Source organism: Mesitornis unicolor, unplaced genomic scaffold (assembly GCF_000695765.1).
Source record: "Mesitornis unicolor isolate BGI_N332 unplaced genomic scaffold, ASM69576v1 scaffold28288, whole genome shotgun sequence".
Lineage (NCBI taxonomy): Eukaryota > Metazoa > Chordata > Aves > Mesitornithiformes > Mesitornithidae > Mesitornis > Mesitornis unicolor.
Window position 1 is genome coordinate 1,739 of NW_010204432.1, and position 2,920 is coordinate 4,658.

General features: G+C 60.5%; 1 protein-coding gene across 1 annotated transcript in view; it reads right to left on the reverse strand.

The window, feature by feature from the left end:
* Positions 1 to 2,774, reverse strand: part of AQP8 (aquaporin 8) — a 4,491-nt gene extending 1,717 nt beyond the window's left edge. Inside the window, 5 exon segments of the mRNA XM_010191062.1 lie at positions 1 to 2; positions 655 to 781; positions 2,326 to 2,469; positions 2,471 to 2,543; positions 2,615 to 2,774. The exon segment at positions 1 to 2 is cut by the window's left edge and continues 210 nt beyond it. Coding sequence (XP_010189364.1) covers positions 1 to 2; positions 655 to 781; positions 2,326 to 2,469; positions 2,471 to 2,543; positions 2,615 to 2,774 — 506 coding nt within the window.
* Between the last annotated feature and the right edge of the window lie 146 nt (positions 2,775 to 2,920).

Consider the following 2,920-nt stretch of genomic DNA (forward strand, 5'->3'; position numbering starts at 1 on the left):
GCCTGTGCAGAGCGAGCCCCGTCAGTGCCGTCCCCGTGCCATATTGCGACCTTTACCGGGCATATGTGCTCCCCGCCGGGTCGGCGTGGGCGGGCGTAGCGCGGGGTAAAGAGGAGCTAATCTCATCGCTTCCCTCCTGAAAGCCAGCCTGAACGCCTGGCAAGTGTAAACTCATCAGCCAAGGCTCTTAGGTGCGATAATGAGCCAGGAGAGGGGCGTGCAGTGGCCAAACAGACCGCGTGGACACCAGGAACGGGCAGCACCAAGCGTAAATTAGGCGTACGGTGCAGAAATGCAGGCAGACACCGTGCGGGATGGAGCTGCACAGGTACCATGCATCGTGCTCTGTCAAGATTTGCCATGAAAAACCTGCAGAAAGCAGTGGCTGTTGGGAATCAGCACAGAGGAGGCACCCCCACATCAGACCGAGCCAGCACCAGGGGGGAGTTACCCTGGTCCCGCAGACAGAGCCGGGAGGAGGAACGGGAGCACCCCCTGCCCATGTCATGAACCCCCGAGCCACATCGCTGTGTCAGAAACCAGTGCTGAGCTACGCAGAGAAGAGGTGCACTGAGCCCCTGGGGAGCCCCCGCTGGCCAGGGGACCCCCCGCACCCCAACATCAGCCCCGGTTCAAGACCCCGTGTGTCCATACCTTGGCCAGGCCGGCTCCGATCATCCCTCCGCAGAGCTGGGACACCCAGTAGGGGATGAGCATGGTGATGTTGAGCCCCCCCACCAGCCAGACGCCCAGGGACACCGCCGGGTTGAAGTGGCCCCCGCTGCGAAGGAGAGAGGGGCATCAGTGTGGGGTCACCCCCTGTATGAGGGGCACGCCAAGGGGCTTGGGTGCTCGCCGTGGGATGGAGAAAGAGATGCTTTCTGGCTCGGGGGGAGGAGAGCTGGTACCCAGCACTGCAGGACATGCGTCCCACCTCCCCCTCACTGGACCCTGCTGGGATTTTGAGGGATTTGGGGGGGGTTTCTGCCTCTGCTCAATGCAAACGCAGCAGCACTTGGGTCCCCCCACGCCCCCAGGAAGGGCTGGCACCACCGGCGCTCGCCCCCTTGCAGGACCCGAATCATTCATCTCGACGACCACACGCGAGACAAACTTAGATACCTTCTAATTAAAACAGATTACCACGGGACACGCATTAATGAACAAGTTTCATAACCCATCAGCCCTAATAATAATCGCTGGTGAGGCCGATGAGTCAGAGTGTCTAGGAACTATAATTACATCTTCTTCTCCAGCTGTAATTAAAGACCCATCATACGAGAGCATGAAACTGTGGTGTTTAGGCTGGCAAATGTCTCAGCCAGAGGGGGCTTTGGCTGCAAATACCCCTGGAAGGGTGGGGGTCTGGGAGCTGAGGGGGGTCCTGTCTGTAAATAGACCCCAGCCGGGTGAGGCTTCACCCCAAAACGGGCTCCTCTCCAGCCTCCCTCGACACAAACCTCCCAAACCTGATTTTAGGCTAAAACGTCTCCCTGCTCCAGCTGCTCCTGGCTGCAGAGCTAAGGGGGTCCCTCAGGAACCCCCAAACACTCCAGCACAGACCCCCATGGCTTCGCTGCGTGAGGGCTGGGGGTGCCAGGGGGGTCATTTCGGGTGCTCAGCTCCATCGGCACTCGCACCCCAGGTCACTGAGTCCCACACGCACCTCACCCCGTGACGTCCCCCTCCTAATCAGGCGCTGGTCAATTATCAGTCCCTTTGCTCAGGGCTCCAGAGCTTGGGCGTGAGAGGGGAGGGAAAGCCCGGGGAGCAGGGAATGAAACCCCGCAGGGACCATTTCTGTTCCTCCCTTCAGGATAAATCTACACCTTAGCGTCAAACGACTCCATTTCCACCAAGCGGGTTTTGTCTAAACGCTGCTTTTGAGGAATTGAAGCCACTTCTAAATGGAATCCAAATTTTTCACCTGAAAACACCCAGGGGAGCTGCACGCTGGGGTCAAAACTTTTCATTCTGACGTGTGTTTAAATGGAAACTGTTTAAATTTCCCAAGGAACTCCTCTGGCTCAGCTTTTACCATTTTTTATTAAAAGGGGATAAACCCAACACGTTGCAACCCGAGGCCAAGGAAACCCTCAACCCAAGGCCAAGGGAACCCCCTCCCCAAACCCAAGGTGTTTTGGATGACCCCCACCCAAGCAGCCACGCCGTTATCCCTGAGCCTTGACATCCTGCTGCCATCACCGAAATTTGGGCAGGAAAGATCCTAAATCCAGTGTACGGGGAGACACGAATCTCCCCGTGCTGCAGTGGGGACCCTGGTGAGGGGGCACCTGGGGGTGTCTGGGGGTTCACCCCTCTTACCTGATGTCTCCCAGGACGGCGATGCTGAGCCCCAGGGCCAGGCCGTGGGCCAGGGCGGGCTGCAGCCGCCCCGTGTTCCCCCCGTCCTCCAGCACCGAGAGGCAGCCGATGAAGACGAAGAGCGCGGTGCCCAGCAGCTCGGAGCTGGACGTGCCGCTCGTACCAGTGCGGCCGCGGGGGCTTGGGCTGGGCACCCACGTCCACCATCACCTCCTTGGCTGGGGGGTGACCGTGCTCCGCAGTGGCCATGGGACGGAGCTGACAGAGCCCTGGTGGTCCCTGGACTCACAGGGACGATGGAACAGGGGACTGGGGGCACTGGAGGCACTGGAGACGCTGGAGGCACTGGAGGGCCGCTCGTACCAGTGCGGCCGCGGGGGCTTGGGCTGGGCACCCACGTCCACCATCACCTCCTTGGCTGGGGGGTGACCGTGCTCCGCAGTGGCCATGGGACGGAGCTGACAGAGCCCTGGTGGTCCCTGGACTCACAGGGACGATGGAACAGGGGACTGGGGGCACTGGAGGCACTGGAGACGCTGGAGGCACTGGAGGTGCTGGGGACACTGGAAGCACTGGAGACGCTGGAGGCACTGGA